Genomic DNA, 21990 nt, shown 5'->3' on the forward strand with positions numbered 1-21990 from the left:
ATATACATATATCTAAAAATATTTTTATTTTTATAAACAAATATGAATATTTATTTTCCCTTTTTTAAAAAATGAAAACTATTGGGATTTGGTGCTATTTCTTTGAAGGCTACATCAACTTGGAACTGAAACTCAATTAAAATGAAATGATTAATGATTGACTTTGGAATAAAATATATTTCTATTTCTAATAAAGAAAATTCAAATTCTGGTCTCTGATTGCTTTCTAAATGCTAATAATTGTAAAACAACCCAAAGGGTGAATGCTTTTTACAGGCACTGTAACAACACTGAGCAGTCATTATGACCACATATACTCATATTTCAGGTTTGTAAGTGTGTTTGGTTTTAGAAGCATTCAATTCTACTTCAATTTAAAGGACTGTATGAGAAAACATGACCCACAAACATCTATGACTTTCATGGGTCATATTTATATGACTGGTCGATGCATGTTTGTGCTTAAAGATCTTGAAAAAGCAAATCTTGATGTTATTAAGAGTGTTTGACAGGAAAATGACCACAGCGCTGTAAGTGGGAGGTACCTGTGGTGGCTTCAGTGTACACAGGCTCTAGAAAGGAGCCCTGATACATCCCGTACAGTCCCACCAAGTAGCCCGTGTTAGGATTCAGGCCAGAGATGCCCAAGCTCAGAGCATCTCCGGACAGAGTCAGGTTCTGGCTCTCGGTAAAATCCTCCAGGTTTGTCACCTCAATGACAAAGCTGTCAAAGTCCCCGGCCGAGGGGCTCCAGGAGGCAGTGAAGCCGTCCCATGTAACGTCCGAGATGGTGAGGTTCACCACCGTCACACGCCTGGCTTCCTCTGGCAGACAGACAGATCAGACGGGAGTCAGATGGATGCGAGGACAAATCACGACTGTGAGAATGGAACTCGAATAGACAAAGTATTAGGACCAGAACTCAGAGAAAACACAGAAACAAAAAAAAAAAAAAAAACATTGTCACTATAAATGAAGAAAGAAATATTGAAATCTTTTCAGCTTTGTAAATGAGCAACTCTGCCTCTGCCATAGATGTTTTCGAGAGTACCTCTCAGCTTTAAAAAAATAGAGTTTGCATGATCTCCCTGAACGTAGATGTCCCCCCCCCCCCCCCTTCTTCCCACAATCTAAAAACATGTTAGCTTAATTCTAGTGTTTAAAACAGATGTTCTATATCAAGGCTGTCTAACTCCTTTTAGTTTGGTGGCCAAATACAGAGCAGTTAATTACTAATTTAATCATTATTGTGCTTTCGTTTGCACTTCCACGTATAAATGAATGATAAAATATGTACTGCACTAATAATATCAAAGCAGTAAGTGACATATCATTCCCTGCAGGATGTTCACCGCCAATTCATTTAATTTTGTAACCCATTTGTATGTAATTTAGGGAACTTCTGTGCAATAATTTGAAGAAAATTGTAGGATTTGGGAAACATTTAGTTATTTTAACAATTTAAGATTAAAAACGACTGCCATATGATATAAGCATGGGGAAAATGTGAGCCCTGCTGATATTGTGGAGTGTCATTGAATGTGTGTAATCATTTTGAGATATCTACAACTGAATTAGTTGATCATTTACACAATGATTCATGGTTTCTCTGACTTTTATGCCTTCTGCTGCCAAGGACCGAATTGGAAGCTCTAAAGGGCCAGATTTTGTTTGACACGTGTTCTACATCAATGTGGCTGATCTGAACATATTTTATCAGATTAAAATATGTTCTGACATCACATGGTCACATGGTGTGTGTTTAAGACACCATAATGGGCATCAAGTAGGGATGCAACGATCCACTCAACTCCCGATACGATTCGATTCACGATACTGGGTTCACGATACGATTCTCTCACGATTTATTTTACAAAATGGGACTGTTGACAAATTTTTTTTTGGGGAAAAAAACTAGAAAATACTGTATTATTTTCCTTTTATATTTCATTGTCAAAAGAATCCCTTGATAAACTATTCAAAACAATGCAATTTAACTAAAAATAAATCTTGAATGAAATAAATAAAGGAATAATAGAAATGAAAATGAAGCCTATTAATTTAAATTCTGGTTCTATAATAAACAATGCAAAACTGCATAATAGTTCTTTTTCTTTTTAAAAGTGCAACTGAAAATGTATTTTGTGCCTTAACAACAAAAAAAAAAAAAACCGTGATTACACTGATTTACGTCATATTTGTTTGGACCAGCAGAGGGCGCTGGTAACACAGTGGTCGGTTGGCATGCAGAAATTCTTGCAGTGAAGAAGAGAAGCTATGCTAGCAGACAGAGCTAATAGAAAAACGTGACTTTTACAGATATTCAAGTAATATTACAGATATTCTTTCGGTGCTAAAGGGGCAATGAATGATTTATTAACATATTTAAGAGTAGAAGGCGGCCAGAAAGAAAGTATTAGCAGACTCCGCCCGCCGCCTACACTTGTACACTTGCCCTCTGCTGGTTAAAAAAAGTACTGCGATTCAATTTTCAGAAAATCGATATCAACCGTGATATTTATGAATCGATTTTTAACTGCCTTACGATTAATCGTTACATCCCTAGCATCAAGCGTAACTGTCGTTGGCTCTGTGTTAGTGGCAGAATCCATTGAATCATTTTAATCCAGAACATAAAGACGTTTGAAAAAAAGAAGAATATTATTGGTGTTGACACAACTAATATGAACAATGCACACGCCACATCCAAAACCTCATGGTAGGTAAAGAACAACTCTCCCATGGTCTGTCCTTTAGGGACAAAGACATTGGCAAGTGATAAATATACTGAAGAAAAAAAAAAAAAAAAGAAAATAGTCTGACCAACGTAGTTGAATTGTGTCAATTAAGAACATCTAAAGGAGCTTGAAATTAATTTAAATAATTGATTTAATTTATATGGACTTTGATAATAAGTAAAAATAAATAAATAAAATAAAAATAAAATAAAATAATACTGCTCCATTCTGAGCTGATACTATTGTAAAAGGCGTTGCTTAAGAATGGGATTCAAACCAGCGTTCTTTTGGTATGCTTCCATAACCATTAGGCCACCTCTAACCTAATACTATGAATTTAATGAAAATACTTTTTGTAGTAACCTTAAAAAACATTTTAGTTTGATTCAAAACTAAAATTACAATTTTAAGTTGGCATAAAAGATAAAATTAAATCAGATTTTTTGCTAGCTTTTTTTTCCCAGAGAAACTCTATAGAAGATGTCAGACGCACAGCATCACGAGAACACTAATGGATGCAGGTTCACTCAAACGAGATCAGCAGGTTGAAATCGGAATGAAACCCACTCAGAACTTTGAGTTACTTCAAAAACTGCTTAAATACAATTTTTAGGGTGTAAAATAATTAGAGGAAATCAGGAAAGTTTAAATAATCTGGATGTTTTGGACGATGAGAGGAAATATCCATTTGGCTTTAAGGCAGCATCACTAATGAACACGTTTAATCTTGTGTTTTCTGTTAATCGCAGATTGTTGATCATAATCATCATCATCAATTAAACTTAAGATAGACTTTACCTTTTAGGTAAAAACTAAAGCTTAACAAACATTTAAGGTTTATGTAAATAAACTCGGTCATTAATCTCAGATTTGGTCCTAATACTTTACAGAAAGGATTGTAGATTGAGTAAACACAATCAGACACATTAAAACATCAACTTTCTGTGGAAAAAGAGGATTACGGAGCAGTCAATGGGAATTATGTACAGATGCCGGGAGATGAAAAGTGCTGAGGGAAAAAAAAATACCTGTGGTAACAAAACCCGTGAGAGGTAAAGAGTGCTTTCCTTCCACCAGGCCTTGCACAGTAACCCTGTAGCCTGTGGATGGGCTCAGACCTTCTATCTTCACCGCTCTCCTGCTTCCTGGCGTGGAGCTCACATGAGGTGGCGTAGCTGCTGATGGAGGACTGAGCGTCACCTCAAAGCTGTCAAAAACCTCGTCAGGCGCCGACCACGCCACGTGCACTTCTGTAGGAGCTGCACTGAGCACGAGGTTTGTGAGTATCTCCGTATCGAGACGTTTCAAATCATCCTTGAGAGGTTCAAACTCAGATTTCAGGTGTTCCTGCTCAGGGTCACTAATGTGAAGCTCTGCTTCAGGGCGCTCGGATGACACCCACAAATTCAGAGCAGAATTAGAGGCATCGGGATTAAGAGATTGGAGGACATCTGGGTTTGGATCCGTCGGTGTGTCTTTCAGAGTCAGCGCAAGTACAGCTGGAGAGTTGAGCTGTGGGGCTACAGTGGATAAAAGCAGGTTGGTTAATGAAGGTCCTACTGGTTCTGCTGGTAAGGATCCTGTAAAGAAAAATCTGGTTTACAATAAAAGAAAAATGGAGATTGTCTCTCTCTGTTTTAATACACGGCTGAGGCATTAATGACATCCGTCAAGGTGTCATTAAAGACTTGAAGGCTCTGAGTAGTTCACCACAGTGAAAGTACACAGTCGTCTTCAAATGGATAGAAAAGCCATGCACGGTCAGTCACTCTGCTCTGAGTACTGGAACTGTCAACATGCTGCACTGCTGCTGCTGCAGGCTTTTAGTTCTGGGAGAAAGAAGATAGTGAATGAAGTTAGTCTGTGAAGGCGTTCACGTGGCAGAAGGTTTACATGAAAGTCCATGAAAAACTCAATAGATGAAAATGATTCAAAGTCTTCCAGTAAATGCATGCTGATGATGTTTGCTGACCATTGACTTTTTTTGTGCATAATAAACGTCAATTTTGTCTGTGGAGTGGAAGAATAGAATCATTTGATTCTGTTTGTTTGCAGAAGATATTTTTTGTGAATCGACGTCGCTATAGCACTGAGGCCTCCTCCAATCATGAAAAAGAAGTGGTTCTTTGTCAAATTCAAAGTCTCCGTTGAGTTCATCCTTCAATGGAGTCATGCTGAGTCTCGTTTCCATTCATCAAACATGCAAAATGCATTCAGCGACACTGTAGTCAGAGGTTTCCAAAGGAATAGCAGACTGAAAGCGTTCTGCAGGACAATATGTTATACAGCTTTCATTAGCACAAAGCAGTAGGTTATATTATACCATACCAGGGGTGTCAAACTCATTTTAGGTCAGGGGCCAAATACGGAGCAGTTCATCTTTTTTTAAATTACATTTTTTTTTTAATTATTATTATTATTCATTCGGAGCAGTTCATCTTAAGTGGGCCGCACATTTTAAGCGCGCAAATTCCACCTATGAATAAATGATCAAATATGTACAGCACTGATAATATCCAAACAACAAGTGACAGATTTCAGTGAAAACATTTGAAGAAAATTTCAGCATTTTAGAAACATTTAGAGTACTTTTAACAATTTGAGATTAAAAATGATTGCCATCATGTGATAAGCATGGAGAAAACGTGAGTTGTGGAGTTTCATTGAATTTGTGTATTATTTTGGAGATATCTGCAACTGAATTAGTTGGTAAGCTACACAATGATTCATTCACTTTAAATTGCCCTGATTGTAATTTAGAGAAATTATTTTTAGAAACTGCAGGATTTTTTCACTTTCTATTTTTTTCTTTTGTTGTTTTATCAATTTGTGATTAAAAATAACTGCCATCATGTGATATAAGCATGGGAAAACATATCCATCACTGAAATTTTCTGTAATTTACACAATAATTATTGTTTTCTCAATCATTGTTACCTTCTCCTATAGGGGCCACATTGGATACTCTAATGGGCCGGATTTGGCCCTTGGGCCTCGAGTTTGACACATGCAGTTTATGCCATAAAGTGTGATCTGATATCTATTCAATGCATTCAGGCCTTTTGACTTTAACGCCATCTCCAGGAATTCCGACCTCATTTGCACACCACCGTCGCGGAATGTCACTAACAAGGTAAAATCCGTCAGGCATGGTGAGCGACACAGTCAGTGCTCCAGGCTCGTCCTCGTTTACTGTCCCAGTTAAATTAGAAATCAGAGTAATGTGAGGACACAAAACTAACGACACAAGCCTCTGAGACTGTGGGAGCCGCCCGATCAACAGAGTCGGCGAAACTAAAAGTGAAAACCTAAAGAAGCTACCAGAATAACAAATATTGTAGTAACTTTAGTCTATTTATCATACACTTCTATTGCAGAAATGAAGACTAAAAAAATTCTAAAACTATATATTTTTTTTGCAGTTCAACCTGGTAGGGTTGATCAAAAACTATGCAGGAGCCTAAAAATGGGTAAAACAAAAACCATCCCCGGCGCTAATTCCATGGAGCTAAAAGTGCAACCGCCACCTTTCAACACAAATACAACACCTGAACAAAAAAGGAGGCACCTCATTTGCCCTTATGATTTCTTTTGGTTGCCATGGTAACAGCACTACCTGAAACACGACAAAGCAATTCTTCACCCACCTGTGGATGCAGACAGGAATGCTGGTCGACTCCTCTTGTTTCCCCGCTCTGCTGTCAAAGTCAGGGTGTAGTCCATGCCAGGTATCAGGTCGGCCAGCACGTGATTGGTGGCTGAGGCAGAGAGCTCCACCTCCTCTACTTGTCCGTCACCAAAGTAGTAAGTCAGTCTGTATCCCCCCAGTTTGGCCTTGGGTTTTTGCCACCTCACTTTGAGGGAGGTTTCCGTTGACTCGGTTTGTTCGAAGTCTCTCGGCGGATCGAGGTCTGAATGAGGAAATGAGAATTGTCTGAGGTTTGAGTTTGTAATCATTGGGATAGAAGAAACTGAATCCTGACATTGCTGTGGGACATGGGCTCTAAAACCCTCATTTATGAACTGTTTGTACATTCAGATTTGAGCGTATGATGGGAATATGGCCATATTCACGCAAGCTTTGATATTTATCAATTCCGACGTGAGCGTACACTACGATCAGATCTCACGTCAGGTCTGACCTTGTGTACACAAATCTGAGTATGTGGATTTGTGGTGCAGAACAGCAAAATGTGAGACTGAAAATAAAGTATTAAACAAGCTTCAGCTGTCATTTAAGCATAAGCAGACACACATTCAGAACAGATCAAAACAGATTAAAGGTGCAGTCCGCAACTCTCAGATCCCTTCCTCCCTCTCCCTCCCAGCTGCTCTCTTGCTCTGCCTCCAAACTTTCCAAAGTGCCTCCCTCAGAGGCGCTAACAAGCTAACGTTAGTCCGACAGCAACATCACAGTAATATAACATGCTCTGTTGAAAGCATATTACTGCAGCGCTTCTCTCTCTCAATGTGCACACACCTCAGCAGCAGCAGCAACAACACAGTGTCACTTACAGCAGTCACACGGAGGCTGCTGCGCGCACATGAACAACACATGCACTACAGAGTTCTATGAGGCTCATAGAGCCTGTTTTTTTTTCACACAAACTACTAGTTTCATGTAAAGTTGTCCTTACATAGTGACAGCTTTAGCAAATATGACAAAAAGTCACTTTTATGAGAGTTGCAGACTGCACCTTTAATAAAAGGAATTAAACAAAATAATATTGATTTTTAAAAGCATAATGTTATTATTTAAACCACTTTTTTGGTTTTCCTTTCACGGATTCCCGTATAACCCCGCTAATAAATTCTGCTGCCGAGTGGGAGCATATAGATTCACCCAGTGCATGCACACACACACAGGACACAGCACTGCTATGCACTGTCTTGAAGAATGAGGTCTTATTTCCTCCGTACAGCACATCACTGGGGGCTGTACGGAGGAAATAGGACCTCATTCATGCTCGTAAATGTAAATAGTTCCTTCAACTTTCACAAATGCGCTGCCGTAATCGGTAATGTGATGAATTATCGGTATAATTGGCTGAAGGCATAATAAACACAGACAAGGGACAACATTTAGTCATTTTTAAGGCTTTTTTTTGTATATAAACGTCATATTTTTGTGTGTCTCCAAGTTCTCTGCTGTGAAGTTGTTCTCAGCGCACACAGGGGGACAGACGTCATCTGCTCAGGAAATGCGCTTCTTTAATTCCAGTTTCTACACGTTCAAAAAGCACATCTTGCGATTGGTCAAATACAAATGTTTCATGAATCACATGTTGGTCCTGTCTTATGTGAACTCAAATTTGCACCCATAAATGAGGGCCTATGTCTTTACTGAAGAAGACAATATCGCTTCTCATGATACCACTTTATATTAAACCTTTTTATTTTGTGTAAAATACTCACACACAAGATTTGGTCAGACAACATGGCAACAGACATGGATGTCAAGCGTGTGTGAATAATACTGAAAATAAGTTCTTCCTAAAGGTTCGAGCAAGACTAATCTCTTCCAGTCTCTCCAACAGCAGCATCAGGTACAACAGGAAGAATGTGTTAAAATGCTGCTGCAACCCAGACCGTGAAGTCTGTCCAGGCTCCTGCCTGAAAACAGAACACAACTCTCACGCAAAAAGTGGTGCAACATATCTAAAGCAGTGACAAGTTTATGGTCTTGACCCAGAATCATATTTTAGGTAAGACGTTCTTAGAAAACTATATTAAAATATGAATTTATGGCTCAGCACTGGTCTAATATATTATTTTAAGGGGTAAGGTTTAAGTTATCCTGGCATTTCCCAAAATACACAACTAGTATTAAAATAAGAAAAGCATTGTTTCTCCACAGTTAGATGTGCAAAAGCCTTTAAATTAGCATAAATGTCTAAAATTGTGACAAGTTGTGGTGATAAATTTTACTCTGAAGGTCCTGAGGCAAACATTAAGTGTTCATAAATTTCTTCTTGCTCCATTGGTTTCTTTTCGTCACTTAATTCTTTCGACATAACTTCCATATGTGTGTGTGTGTGTGTTTATGAACTAGTGTGAAGGACGACTGTTTTCTCAGCTGCTCACCAGTGGCTCCATTTGTCGTAGCGGGGAGACTCTCACGTTCATTCTTCACCGCCGTCACCCCGATCCCATACTCTGTCCCCGGCTCCAGCCCTGCAGTGCACAAAGGCCGTTAAATAAAGATCACTACGTTGTGTGTGTGTGGTCAAACTGTATGACCCTCACCGGTGATGGTCGCCTGTGTGTTGTCTCCTGGTCCACGTGGAAACACCTCTTCACCGTGAAGCGCTCCAGAGAGTGGGCTGTATTTCACCCTGTAGCTGCCCACTTCAGCTTGGCTGTTGGTCCACTGCAAGGCGATGGACGTGTCTGTCTGGGAGACTACCTGCAGGTCTGCTGGGGCGTCAATGTCTAAAGCATGTATCGAGAAGCAAACTCAAATCAATATTGTTGCACAAAATACTGCCTCAATTGAGCGTATGTAATATATTAGCAATAAATAGGGTTAGGATTTGTTGAGCTGTAGGCAACGCATTATGTTACATAAAGCGTAAGTACACCCCCAGGTTTTTGTTGACCTGCCACTAGGGAGAAATTCTTTTTTTTTCTTACTTTGTCTGCACATGCTGTCAAAGGTCAACACTACAAGAAGAGCAATCTTTTTTACACAGCAATGCATGTTTTGTTATTGCAATTAAATAAATGAATTTATTTCATTGCATAATTGTGACCATCACAGCGCTCCCTAAGGAAGGGTAAGAAACACTTTATTAAAGGGAGAATATAAAAAGAGAGGGCAGTGTTACACCTGGGTGAGTAGGTCGGGGGGGAGACCCCAGCAGAGGGGTCAAGGCCCACGCCCAGCAGATGGCCAGAGCCGCGCCGAACGGGCAGCCGGCGCACGCCAGCCGGCGGGCCCAGAGCCAGCAGGGGGAAACTAGGGAGAAATTCTAAAAATGTCTTGATTATGGCTGTTGCTCGTAGAATAGTTAAGACACGCCCGGTCACAGCAGCCCCGCCCCCACAGCTCTGCACAGTTCTGCATGGAGCTGTCAATCAGTTCTCACTGAGGGCTGTGAGAGGAGGACACCTAGTACCTCCTCCCATATTTTATAGGAGGGGTGGGGATAACAGCAATGGTTAGTGATGTGACTGATCCAAAAATAGGTCACTGATCTAATCTCAGCCAATAGAAAAATTATATTGCAATGGCCAGCGTTCAACCCATAGAGGTCAGTCACTCTAGCATTTTACAACTAAAAACACTAAATTCCAATACTTAGACTAAAATGTGAAGAGTGGGACTAGGTCTCCAGGTGTACTTACACTTTAATGTCATTTATATCTGGTTTTATATAAATAGATAAAAGCTATTGAAGAAATGATAAATTCAACCCCGGATTATTGAACTGCCTGGCAAAAACTGATGGATGCTTATTTGTGAACCAGTGCAGCACTCGGGAACATCTTTACCACATAGTATGACTCTATTGCTGAATTGCCAGTTTTGTCAAAGCCAACTGACGAAGATGTGATTAACTTTCTGGCATTGTTTAGAAATGCTTTATTTCAATCGCCCAGTGTAAAAACATTCAGAAAAATTGCTTGTTGGCAATGGGATCCAGACTTTCCTCAAGTTGGTCATCAGCAGGAACATTTTGCGCAACCTTGACTGTTTGGAATAAAACGGTCCTCCAGCAGCTTGTTAAACAGACGCAGCACTTCAGTAAAAATAAGTTGCATCCTCAAGGTATTGCAATATGTTGTCATTTTTGTTTTATTTATTATTCTAAAACAATTGAGCGGTTGTTTTTCACAAAGTTACAGCAGCTAAGTGTTGCATCATGCCTATAATTGGTTGAGGAGTTACTTTCCTTTAAAGCCAAATACACTCCCAGAATGAATGTCAAGCCTACCTGTGGTAAACGTGGTGCTGACAGGATCACTGATGATGTTTCCACTTCTAGAAATGAGCGACACAGTGTAATCTGTGTCCGGCCGGAGACCGCCAATGCTGTACTGCTTGTCTGGAGTTATGATATCCACGCTGATTTCATCAAAGGGGTCGGAAATGGGCGCATAAGTCATGACGACTCGGTCCATGGGTGCCACTGACCAGGACCAGCTGATTAGAGCCGAGGACTCAGTCACATCCTTCACCTCCACTTGCTGTGGGCCGTCAATCTCTGAATTGGAAAGTAAGTAACAATCAGGGACCTATTTAAAGTAGCAGTCCCATTTCTTTCACAACATTTGTAAGTGCTGATAAAACTGCCGAAGTAAGACCAAGTTACCTGTTTGCACAAGGACAGTTGGGCTTTGAACATCTAACAAGACAAGATATCACAAAGCAAGTCAACACAAGGCAAGACAGGACCATACGAGACAAAAGAAACAAAAACTACTAGTCAAGACAAGAAAAGAAAAGGCAAGGCACGGCAAGTAAACACGAGACAAGACAAGTAAACAGAAGGCAACACAAGACCAGACAAGACAAGTAGATGTTTACTGTGGAGAAGACCTCAAAAACTTGTTGAAAATAAATCTTAAATCATTTTTAATGCTTCCTCAAAACAGTAAATTAAAGACCCAGCTAAGAAATTGATCAATCTTCTCTTTTCGAAAGTAAGTATGAAAATATGAAATTCTTTTCAACAGATAAAATACGTTTAACGCGAGAGTATAAACTTTGAAGACAAGACATTGGAGAAGCAACTTTATTTTTCCAAGAGAATTCAAGAACGATTAGCGCGATTGGTACTTCAAATCAAAAATAGTACTGGTGTCTGTGAAGTGCAAAAGCGTTCATCAGCTTTCGTCAAACCACCGTGAATTATGAACTCAAGCAAGTGCATGGTAGCACAAACTCACACCTAACTACTCTGATGTTCCTATTAGATTAAAACATATGCATGGATGACTGTGGAAAGGATGCACTGGAGACAATATGACCAAACACATGATTGATGATCATCAGTGTCCAGCGAGGGAGAGGCAAACGCTTAAAACACACTCTCTGGATGACTTAATAGAAATTGGACAGAAGAAACGAAATGGCTGTTATGCAAAGAAGCAACATCTCTAGTCTTTATCTCCCCAAAACGTCCTAGAAAACTTATTATAGATGGCTTTTTCCTGATTGTACAAGTTATCAAGAAAACAAAAACCAGCACCAACTTGAAATATTCAATGTATTCATGAATCCAAAGCATTTAGCAGCATCATCTAACTATCATCTTAGGTTTACATTTGGGTTTGAGATCCACATCAGTGCACAGTTCACAATAACTTAGGGTCCTGCCAATACTAATAAAGACCATCGCAACCAAACTGGTGTGAATCCCTTTGGGAGGCCATTAACTTGAACTGGGAATATAAATTACTTTCCATGCAGGTTCAAACCCGTTTGGTATTACATGCCATCTGCACTGCGTGAGAACCGAAAGGCGTAATGTATGGAGAAGCACTCAAGTAAACCCTGAGCAAGCAGAGGAAAGAGCTGAGAGATAGATTTTGTGAAAAAAAGAAAAAGAACCGCACTGACGAATTAGTCCGTCTAGACTGAAGTTCAGTTTTCTTGAGTTACTACCTTTTACTGAAAACCTCTGAGGTGACGCAGCAGGGATTTCTCCTGCTGTAACTCTACTTTTCAATATGGAACTTGACTTTGTGACAATAATGTGTTTTTATGCTGTGTTTCATAGCAAATGTTTCTCACCTATCTAAAATCTGAATATTTCATGCATCATTGTTCTCTTTGTGGATTCTCTGTGTGTCTGAAACTCACTGGTGGTGATTTTTTTAGAGGTCTGGGGTCCTCTGGTGTCGTTTTTGATGATGTTGATGGACACTTCATACTCCTGTCCGGGTCCAAGTCCCGACTGAACAAATTGGTTCTGAGAAGACGGCAGGGTGCTGAAGATTTTTCCATTTTCTTCTTTCTGCAAAGATAATAAAGCAATAGTTTAATCATGATGAGATTCCTGTCATGTAGCTAATTTAACCGAAATATCAACTAGGGAGTCAGTTTTGGATTGTATTGAAATTAGGGGTGTCACACTTAATCTATAGCAGGCCAGATTAGGCCAATTAAGATTTTATTCTGAAGAAGAAAAAGAAAAAGTGTAATAACCTTGTTTGCATGTAACACATTCATATAGACTCATTAAACACGGGACGGGACGTCAAACTGTCCTTTGTGCCAAAAGATGGTGGTCACATGAGGTTTACCATTTGAGAGTGGCGTCAGAGCTGTGTTTCAGATATGGGAAGGATGTAAACACCTTGATTCAAAGGAACATTGTGCTTCGGCCTTTTAACCACTAGACACGCTCATCAAAGGTGGCCAGCTACAGGGTGATCACGCCTGAGCTTGTGTCCCATAACTGTTTCTCACTCTCTCCTATCTGCGGCTTTAGAGCACCTCATGCTCAGTTTGTGATCTTTGAGTTTTTTCTCCCCTAGGAAGTGTCTGCTCTTTGATCTCTTAATTTAAAGTTCTGCTCTTTAAATCATTTAAATATTACAGGGCACTTAACTTATCCAAGCAAATAATAGAATTACACATGTGCGAGAATTTGTGGTTAAAGGTCAGCTTTAATTAAGGACAGCTCAGACTGCACTTATGCAGTCAGGAAATGGAAACAGGAGAAATGCAATGTACATGCTTGTAAATACAGTATTGTGACTGTAAATGTTTCCCACCAATCTGTAAATTCGGAAAAATGTAGAATGTGTAGGAAAATGGTAATGAAATATATGATGGACAGACTTGTTATTATTTATAACTCTGATTTTTGAACTGTTTCCTTGGTCTGTGTTCGTGTCCACTTTTGGTCCAAGGCCAAGTTCATCCTTTCACTTTTCACAAACTGTTGTTGACAGTATTCTTTTAATTGCTGCACTTTCTCACTGACAGATGAAGCAATAGATTATGTATATAAGCACCACCAGGATCTGAGTTTGTGAACAATTTTCTTACGAAAAAAAAATTTGGAGAACATTTCTGGAATCATTTGTAATTGACACTTTTGCAAGATTGCTGCAATCGTTTAACTCATTGAGTGCCACTCACATCTATAGACGTGAATTGTGGGCAGAGCTTGGAGGGAGAGGAAAAGAGTTTACAAGACAGAAAATGGCGCTATACGAGAGTTGATGCTGAAGTTTCCAGCAGCTCATAGCAGCGCACACTCGACCAGAGCATGTGTGGAACCTAAGTACTATTGAGAGTGTGGCGACGGTGAGATAAAACGATCAAAAAAACGGGGCAAGCGCTGACACTCGGCATGTCTGGGATGAGTAGGAAGTGTGTGGGAACTAATGGGGAGAGACTTGGAGGAATGCCAAAATACAGTAAAAAAAAAATCCATTCAACTCTGACCTAGATAGTTGTTTTTGTAGTTTTACAGAAAAAAAAACAATGTTGAGGTGTCCCTAAAGCAAAAAAAAAAAAAAGTCACTAATAGGTTTTTTTTTTTTTTTTTTAAAAAAAACATTTTTCTCAGCTTTTTGTCACAAACTGACGATTTGTGTGAAACTTGCCTCTATTCAACTGCGAATTACAGAGGAACAAAACAAGTTAGAAACAAGTTAGAAACAAAATTATTTTTTTCTGATGAAATTAGAGACTAACCTTTCAGAATCTGGTGGCAGAATTGAGATTGTCATACTGTAGTACAAAATATTCTGTGGGTCTGGGGTAGAAATTTTGGAAATGGCTGGCACTGAATGAGTTAATGATGAGCACAGAAATATTGAAAGTCCTCATGAACTGGGGAAATTTATGTTTTAAATTATCAATTTGGTGGAACTGAGATATCCAGAACTGAACTACATAAGAATGCATGTAATTGTGTCTTCCTCCTCTGGGCCAATCAGATACTCTGGCTGACGGACTTTGAGTCTGACAAGCCCGATTGAGATTCTTCACTAGAAAGAAGGAAGCAGCTGTTCTAGCTAAAGGTTAAAGTATTTGCTCAGGCAACATTTTATCTTAAAATTAATTACTAACTTTGTGTAGGAAGTGTTGTGCACATTTTTCAGGTCCCATTTTGTTTTACGGTTATAAATTAAGCCCCTTGACTGTTGTGAAGGTACAAAGTTGGAAGTCAGCCTGCAAATTATCAACTGACACACACACTTCATTTAGTCTTGCAGCACAAGAAGCTTTATAAAAAAAAGAGCCTGAAGTAATATTTACCGGCAGTGTTTGACAAAGAGAGAGAAAGTGTTTTTGTCTATGACTGGACCTAAAATTGCAAATAAATCTTTCTGAATAATTGTAATCAAAAATAATAATACAATTACTACTACTGCCACTATTTACACTACTATATAACACTATATTATTAATATTTTATTATTATCGTCATTAGTATTATTATTATTATTATTTTTTTTAATTATTATTACACACTCCTCACTGAGCAGATAAGCAGCAGCAGATTTTCCACACATTTTAGCACATAATGGTTAGCAATACACTGTTGCTGTGAGCTTTGTCACCTTTCACTTCTCCCTGATGTTTCTTAAACAGTAGCACAGACTAACCGTATTGCGGAAAAAGATCTCCCAGCCATCAAAGGAAATATCCAGCTGGTCCCACATCACCTCCACCGAGGTCTCCCTCACTGATTTGAATCTCAAACCCTCTGGTTGTGGAAGATCTGAGGGAGTGGAGATGAAAATAACATTACACATTCCTCTGTAGATGCTGCCATCAAACTGAAGCGGAGACAATAAGAACGTACGCGTGGCCACCCTGGCGCTGACGGGGATGCTCCTCTTGTTGCTTAGCACTGCGTAGACTTTGATCAGGTACTCAAAGCCTGGCTCTAGCTCTTTAACGGTGGCGGTGGTTTTGTCCCCAGGCACGGTCAGCTCCAGCTCCAGTCCCCCAGGGAAGGTGGGCACATAGGTTATGAGGTATTCAGTCACCAGCATCTGATTGTCCCAGGACAAGTCCACGGTGTCAGTGGTGACCTCTCCCACTGTGAGGTCCTTTGGTGGAGAGACTGAGGACAGATATCACTGTGTTTAGGCGAGGGTATGTGATGGATAAGAATCTGTGTGTTTATACATGAATGTATCCTAAAGTGTTCCTGTACTAGTCCTGTTTACAACATTGATTGTGTTTAGGACAGTGTGGGGGTCGTGACCCAATGTGGGATCGCCTGCAATTTAAATGGGGTGACCTGAAATATTTTTACATTTTTAAATTTAACATTTTCAAATGAAAATCACACACGATCCTAAACAACTGTATTCTATACTTTCACTTTGGCAAATATAAATCGAGTTCAAATAAAATGCAGTATAAAAAAATGGAAGAAAAAAACAAATAATATAAAATATAGCATTAAAATATCTGATCTGGCCTATCTTGTCACTTTGTACACTAACAAACAGGATACAAGATTAATTCTAAAAGCAAAATCTTTGGGGTCCCCAGAAATTTGTGATATCAAAATAAGGTCACAATTCAAAAAAGCTAAAGAACCACTAGTTTAAAATATTACAAATAAACAAAAGATGCACATTTAAAGAAAACATCTTGAAAAGTACTTTTCTGAACAATTCTATTCCTGAAAATACAACTGATGGAGCAGTAATTTCTATCATAGCCACTTTGTATCAGGTCGATTGTTTTGTATTATTTTTTGAGATTTGCCTTTTTATACATTTTCATGGTGCTTTTCTCCACATGTTCCTTAATATCCATCTCATTTAATAATACAGACAACACAATGAAGTGTGACCTGTGACATGTCGGCACAGACTACACATATTACTCTCTGGCTGCTGGGTGTGAGCCTGAGAGAGGTTGGACATACTATCAAACGAGATGGATAGGAGATTATAGTGATTCAGAGAAGGAAAGTTGTGTGACAGATAACTGAAGACCACATATTTTCTGCTGCTGGCTGTCTTACAAGGATTTGTGAACGTTACCACACTGAACCTCAAGTAATAAACGTGATATTTTGATAGAGCTTGGGGTTAAAATTCACAACGAGAGATCTTTTAAGTCTTGTTTGGAGTGTTTAAGAGGAGGATGACACAAGATCTCATGTAAAAAAAAAAGGCTTTTTATAACTTGGCAATGATGCTAATGGGGTTTATAAACATTTCTATCTATGTTAAATATATTCTTATTGAGAGTGCATTCCTAAACGTAGAAGCACAGTAAAGCATGAAAGATATAAATATCCACCTTTTTTTTGATAAGATTTGACGTAAAGTTTGGGAATTTCTGCATTTCCATCACCTTACTTTTAAAAAATACCTGGAGAAAACTTTAATGCAAGCTCTATCAAAAGGTCATCTCTAATATAAGAGGTCTATTTAGGTAACGTTCATTATTCACAGGCTGGTAGTGATGTAACATTGTTGTATTTAATCTGCTGTAAACTTGGCTGTTGTGTGTATCTTGATTTTCCTCCTCTAAATCACTATATTATCCTTTTTGTCTCCTCTTAAGGGATGCTCCGTCTCCCTCCTGCTCACTCCCGCAGAGCACTTAAAAATAAACAATCAAATTGTTTGCAAGAGGTAATTATTTAAAATTCAATTAAATCCCCACTGGCTTTCAGTCACTCCCTAAACGAGAAAGAATTGTACACTTCTGACAGGGAGAGAACCTGTAACGTAGCATCTGGGTTTTAACGCAAAGGTTCAAAAAGAGCTGATTTGAAAATGCATGATACTTAGACACTGTGAAGCAAAGGGTAAGAATGTGGCATACTTCAGCAGAATTAGAGCTTCTTACCCTCCGAGCAGTCCTCACCGATGTATCCCTCATCACAGAGGCACTGCCCGTTCACACAGCGACCTTTGTCCAAACAATTGTTGATGCAGCTCAAATATGCACAGCTTTCACCTTCATATCCATCATCGCACGCGCACCTTCCATCGACGCAGCGCCCCCTGCTGTTGCAGTTGTCTGGACAAGAAAGCACCGAGCAGTCGTCTCCTGAGTAACCTTCCTCACAGACGCACTCGCCCTCGTGACAGCGACCGCGGGCCAAGCAGTCGTTAGGACAAGCTTTCTGCCCGCAGTCATCGCCACTGAAGCCTTCATGGCAAACACACTGCCCATCTATGCACCGGCCGCGGTTTCGACAATTGTTGGGGCAGCTCAGCTCAGCACAGTCGTCACCAGTGAAACCAGTGTGACAGACACATAGTCCTTTGATACACTCTCCACGGCCGTAGCAGTTGGAGGGGCAGGATTGGATGCTGCAGTCCTCGCCGGCAAAGCCTTCCTCGCACACACACTGCCCATTAACACAGCGCCCCCTGTGGAGGCAGTTATTGGGACAGGAGAGCTCTAAGCAATCATCTCCCTGGAAGCCAAAGTCGCATGAACATCGTCCATTGATGCATTGGCCCCGACTGTTGCAGTTGTTGGGACATGCCACCTGGCTGCAGTCCTCCCCTTGGTAGCCCAAGTCGCAGATACACATCCCATTGAAGCATGTACCTCTGCCGTTACAGTCGTAAAGACAGGAAATCTCAGAGCAGTCCTCTCCACGATAGCCGGCAGTGCAAACACATTGGCCGTCCACACAAAAACCATTTCCTTGGCAGTTGTTGGGGCAGCTGTGCTCCCCACAGTCGTCGCCGGTGAATCCCTTTTCACAGTGGCAGGTCCCATTAACGCAGCGTCCCCTGTCGTAGCAGTCTTTAGGGCAGGTGAGCACAGAGCAGTCAGAACCAGTCCAAGGGTCATCGCACACACAGTCTCCATCTTTACATCGGCCTCGACCCAGGCAGTTGTTGGGGCAGCTGCTTTCTGAGCACCGTTCGCCAAAGAAACCTTCCTTGCAGATGCAGAAGCCGCCAACACAACTGCCAACCGGCCCACAGTCCACAGGACAGAGCTCCACAGAGCAATCCGTGCCACCAAAGCCTTTCATGCACTCACACTTTCCATTCACGCAGCGGCCGTTTTGGTGGCAGTTCTCGGAACACTCGGGCTCAGTGCAGTTGGGTCCTTTCCAACCAGGATCACATTTGCAGGCACAGGTTTCAGTACTGAAATGTCCATGGTTGCTACAGTAGGGCTTGGTTAGCACTTTGCCTTCAGGAAAGAAGAAAAGGAAAATTGATGACTTTACTTAAAGCTGCAAGGAACAACATTTTTTTTAATCAGATAAGATGTAAAAGGTTTTGAAGTGCCCCTGTAAAGTTAGTTTTGATCTCCACTGTAAACACTTTTTTAAACATTGTAGGAAACATTCGTGCATTCAATTGTTTGATGTGGAGTCACGTAGAGGGATACATTGTAGTGTTTTTCCTTCATTCTTAAAGTGACTTCTTGGGTTTCTTTGTCAGACAAGGAGAACAGTGATTTATTTGATGCCATTTTTGTTGTAGTTTATTCCCAGTATTCCCTGTGATATCACTTCACTCAACTAGACATTCAGTTTTGGCCAGATTTGCATCTTTTGACAAAGTTTTCCTAAAACAAATATTGACCATTGTTTTGTCACAACTTCCAGTCCGTGAATGTGTTAAGAAGTAAGTTTGGCAGAGAAGAAATCACATTTACTACAATATCAATCAAGTTTTTATGGTGGTGATCAAAAATAACTTTTCAGAGGCAATTTCAACTTTTTATCAAGCAAATAATCTTTGATTTATTAGAGGCCAACGCTATGTCTGATAAAGCTATAAAGTGTCAGCGGAGTACATGAGAACGACTTCATAGATTATTGAGTATCAACTGGCTCTTCATTCTATGTAAAATAAATCGAAATGCAGTGAATGTAAAATTCTTTTTCAACCAAAGTTGACTAAAGGTCCGTTCACATTGAAAGCAACTTCAGCGACTCTAGCGACTAGATTACAAGCGACCTCCCTTCCAGCGACATGACTCGCGCGATTCCAGTGACTCAATCATGCAATCTGAGTCACTGGAAGTCGCTTAAAGTTGAAAATGTATAACTCTTCAAGAGACTTCGAGCGATGCTATGTTGCGACATCCAATCAGTAAGTTTCTCCCATACGTCATTTCTATGGTCGTCATGTCTCTGGCGAAACATGAAGGGAAGAGTCATCATGGCTGTGCATGGCTACCCCGTCTCGTAGGACAACTGTGCTCTTTTTTTCCAAGACAGCAATAATATGAAATGAAATATGGCATCTAGTCTTCTGGCATTTCTGGACAAGTACAGCAGTAGGATCAGCAATGTTTTATGCAAAAATGAAAATTGAGCCAGAAATGGGCTTTGAAATTGGTGGGGAAGATGAAGCCATGAAGCAAGTAAAAAGTGTGATGTTTAAGCGACTCATCATAGGCGATTTAAGCTACTATAGTCTCTGAAGTCACGTTTGGTGTGAACGCACCTTAACTATAAGGATCACACAATAGACAAATGTTTGCTCTTGACAAGTTTTTGCTATCTTTTAATCTGACTTAACCTTTGAATATGGAATAGCAGGTAATAGTAACCTGAATGTTTGTTGAAATGAGCACTATGCACCTACCTGTAGCTGCAGCGCTGCAGCATCCTCCATCGCCCTTACACTGATCCCTCAGAGCTGAAACCTCTCCTTCAAGCATCTCCAGCCGGTTCAAAAGCTCCTTTAGCCCAGGAAGGTCACTGGCACAACCACAGGCCGCCCGAGGGATGTTGATTCGGTGCGTGAAGACGATCTGGTTCTCCCTGTCTAAGGTGTGCTCTGTGATCGGCTGCCCTACGATGGAGGCCGCAGCGGCGTCTTTAGGGTAAGTCTGGGAGTTCTCAGGTGAACCCAGGTCCACGGAGCACAGGGAGCTGGCAGGTACGTTGATGTTGTAGACATGATTAAAAACAACAGGGTGGTCCAGGCTGGAAACCGTTACATTATGCTCTTTGGGGGCGTCCACAGTTTGTCGTTTATAGCGTAGGATCTTCTTTACGAGCCCAGCATTGGTTAAGCTAGTCAAAGCAATGAAGACCACACAGGCCAGAAAGCTCAGCGAGCCCATTTTATAGATGAGGCGTAGTGTTAACAAATTAAATTAAATGTTTGATCCTCACAACCAAAGATGAAGAAATCTCTGAAAGAGAAAAGACAGAAACAAATTGCATCGTCTGTTCCAAAAACACACACAAAACAATAATAAACATAGAAAAAAATTACTCCAAAAATGCACAAAACAACAATAAAGAACACACAAAATTACTACTAAGACACAAAAAACAACAGATAAATACACAAAAATAACAACAAAACCTTGCAAAATAACTCACAAAGTGACAGTAAAGATACTCAAAATGACTCCAAAAACAAACAAAACATGAATAAAAACACACAAACCCTTTGTTCTGTCCTGTATTAATGCTCATGTAATTGCTGACAATGTTGAGGTTAATGTTGTTAATGTGGGCCTCAGATCAGACAATCACATGTTTGTGGACCTTGTTGTGATAACATCACCCATCTCTGCTTTGGATGAAAAAATGAACACAGAAAGACGAGAGCCTGTTGCGTGAGTGTCAAAATTTTGCGGGGCATCCAGTTGAATATTTTTTCTTTTTTTTAGATATATTTATTCATTTTCCATTTTTCAGAGGCTTGGTATTGGGCAGGGGTCTGCAACCACGGCTATGGAGCCTCATGTGGCTCTTTGACTCTTGCAATGGCTCCCTGTAGCTTTAAAAAATAAAATAAAAATAAAGTATTGTTATTTCTTACAGAGGGAAATGATGATTAATGACATTAACTTCATATGAAATGATGACAAAACATTGGTTAACCTAAAAATAAATCATATTGTGCAATAACTCTGTGAGAAAGTCCAAGGGTATATATTCTATTACAGTCCTGTGCCATCCCACAACTGAGGGGGCTTTATTGGAAATCCAGTGAAGCAAAATATTTATCCTGACACAAAATGTCAGAACATTATACAGTTTTTTTCTGGTAGACATCAGTCACGTGGTCACTGGGAAGACCCAGGAGAAAAGAGACCAGGCCAAGATCAAGCTCCATTTTTAGGACTTTCTGAATCTCAAATAAAATATCACTCCAAAATGTTTGTATTTTAGCACAAGACCAGAAACAGTGAATAAGATCACCCATCTACATCTTACATTTAAGGCAAAACGAAGAGACATCCATTCTATATTTGGAGAGGTGGTTTGGAGCAACATGTGCTCTGTGTAATATCTTAAGCTGTAACGCTCTTGTCCGGTTACATACTGATATTTTCATTGCATTGTCCTAAATACTGTATCCT

General features: G+C 40.0%; 1 protein-coding gene across 12 annotated transcripts in view; it reads right to left on the reverse strand.

Moving 5' to 3' along the window:
- The window catches only part of tnca (tenascin Ca), a 73875-nt gene that overhangs the window by 16460 nt on the left and 35425 nt on the right, over nucleotides 1–21990 (reverse strand). For 6 of the 12 annotated variants that reach the window (XM_028462194.1, XM_028462195.1, XM_028462193.1 and 3 more), the window contains 12 exons: nucleotides 20253–20808; nucleotides 17530–18843; nucleotides 15512–15775; nucleotides 15312–15427; nucleotides 12547–12700; nucleotides 11054–11086; nucleotides 10676–10945; nucleotides 8985–9170; nucleotides 8823–8912; nucleotides 6386–6649; nucleotides 3767–4258; nucleotides 546–824 (listed from right to left, as the gene is read on the reverse strand). In XM_028462194.1, coding sequence (XP_028317995.1) covers nucleotides 546–824; nucleotides 3767–4258; nucleotides 6386–6649; nucleotides 8823–8912; nucleotides 8985–9170; nucleotides 10676–10945; nucleotides 11054–11086; nucleotides 12547–12700; nucleotides 15312–15427; nucleotides 15512–15775; nucleotides 17530–18843; nucleotides 20253–20736 — 3946 coding nt within the window. In that variant the 5' untranslated portion in view covers nucleotides 20737–20808. The remainder of the gene's footprint in view (nucleotides 1–545; nucleotides 825–3766; nucleotides 4259–6385; nucleotides 6650–8822; nucleotides 8913–8984; nucleotides 9171–10675; nucleotides 10946–11053; nucleotides 11087–12546; nucleotides 12701–15311; nucleotides 15428–15511; nucleotides 15776–17529; nucleotides 18844–20252; nucleotides 20809–21990) is intronic. The other 6 variants (XM_028462196.1, XM_028462204.1, XM_028462202.1 and 3 more) reach the window with 4 other exon arrangements.

This window comes from Gouania willdenowi, chromosome 12 (genome assembly GCF_900634775.1).
Source record: "Gouania willdenowi chromosome 12, fGouWil2.1, whole genome shotgun sequence".
Taxonomy (NCBI): domain Eukaryota; kingdom Metazoa; phylum Chordata; class Actinopteri; order Blenniiformes; family Gobiesocidae; genus Gouania; species Gouania willdenowi.